Raw genomic sequence first — 948 nt, 5'->3', positions numbered from 1 at the left:
GTGTGTGTGTGTGTGTGTGTGTGTGTGTGTGTGTGTGTGTGTGTGTCGCCAACACTGACCCACGTAGTGCAGGTAGAGTGCCAGGTATTTGTACTGGAACAGGGGGTTGTTGGAGAGGCTGGAGCGCTGTATCTTCTGGAAGAAGGAGCTGACATCCCAGCGGTACAGGACATCCAGCAGCATGATGCTGGGAACACGCAGTCCCACATTGAGTACCGCTTCTACGCGGTGCTTCACAGCCATGGCCTCAGCTTTACCTCTGATCGGCAGGCGGAACTGACCACTAAGACTGGATGTTAACAGTGGGCGTACTGTAGAGAAAGAGGAACATGCAAAAAGTAGTTAACAGTTACACAGAATGACAGCAAAAAATGAGGCGAAAGATGAAAGCTAACCAGCAGCAAACGAGGTAGGTAGAGAGAGACAGATGAAACTGCAGAAGAAAACAGGAGAGATAAACACTCAAAAAACAACTTTTCATCCACAAGCAACAGGGAAGTGCAAGTAAAACACACAGGCTGTTAACTGTTCCATGACCCAAAAGTATTTTTTGACTTAATGGTAAAATTGTACTGTGGCTGGGAGTGAACATAAACTAACCAGAAACAGCCAACATTTCCCTGTATCTGATATACAGTGCATTACACAAAGACATAAATCATAAATTCTTTACATAGTCTGCTTAGTTCTGTTTGCTTTCCAACAGTAACCAACTGCACAAAACCTAACATGAGCACTGCACAAGCAACTGTGACAATAAATTATGTGGGGAAATCTTTCAGATGTTTATGCAAGTGCAACTCCAAGTCAGGCTTGATATATTAGGTACTAGGGCTGGGCGATATGGAGAAAATCAAATATCACGATATTTTTGAACAAATACCTCAATATCGATACCGCAACGATATTGTAGTGTTGACTACTGGTGCTTTCACAAAATATTTACAC

The 948-nt window shown here is 43.2% G+C and overlaps 1 protein-coding gene across 1 annotated transcript in view; it reads right to left on the bottom strand.

Moving 5' to 3' along the window:
* Positions 1-948, bottom strand: part of LOC116701086 (RING finger protein 145) — a 15,895-nt gene that overhangs the window by 10,946 nt on the left and 4,001 nt on the right. Inside the window, exon 2 of the mRNA XM_032534651.1 lies at positions 60-311. Within this exon, the coding sequence (XP_032390542.1) occupies positions 60-243 (184 nt within the window). The 5' untranslated portion in view covers positions 244-311. The remainder of the gene's footprint in view (positions 1-59; positions 312-948) is intronic.

Source organism: Etheostoma spectabile, chromosome 13 (genome assembly GCF_008692095.1).
Source record: "Etheostoma spectabile isolate EspeVRDwgs_2016 chromosome 13, UIUC_Espe_1.0, whole genome shotgun sequence".
Taxonomy (NCBI): Eukaryota; Metazoa; Chordata; class Actinopteri; order Perciformes; family Percidae; genus Etheostoma; species Etheostoma spectabile.
This window is presented reverse-complemented; position numbering and strand designations above follow the sequence as displayed.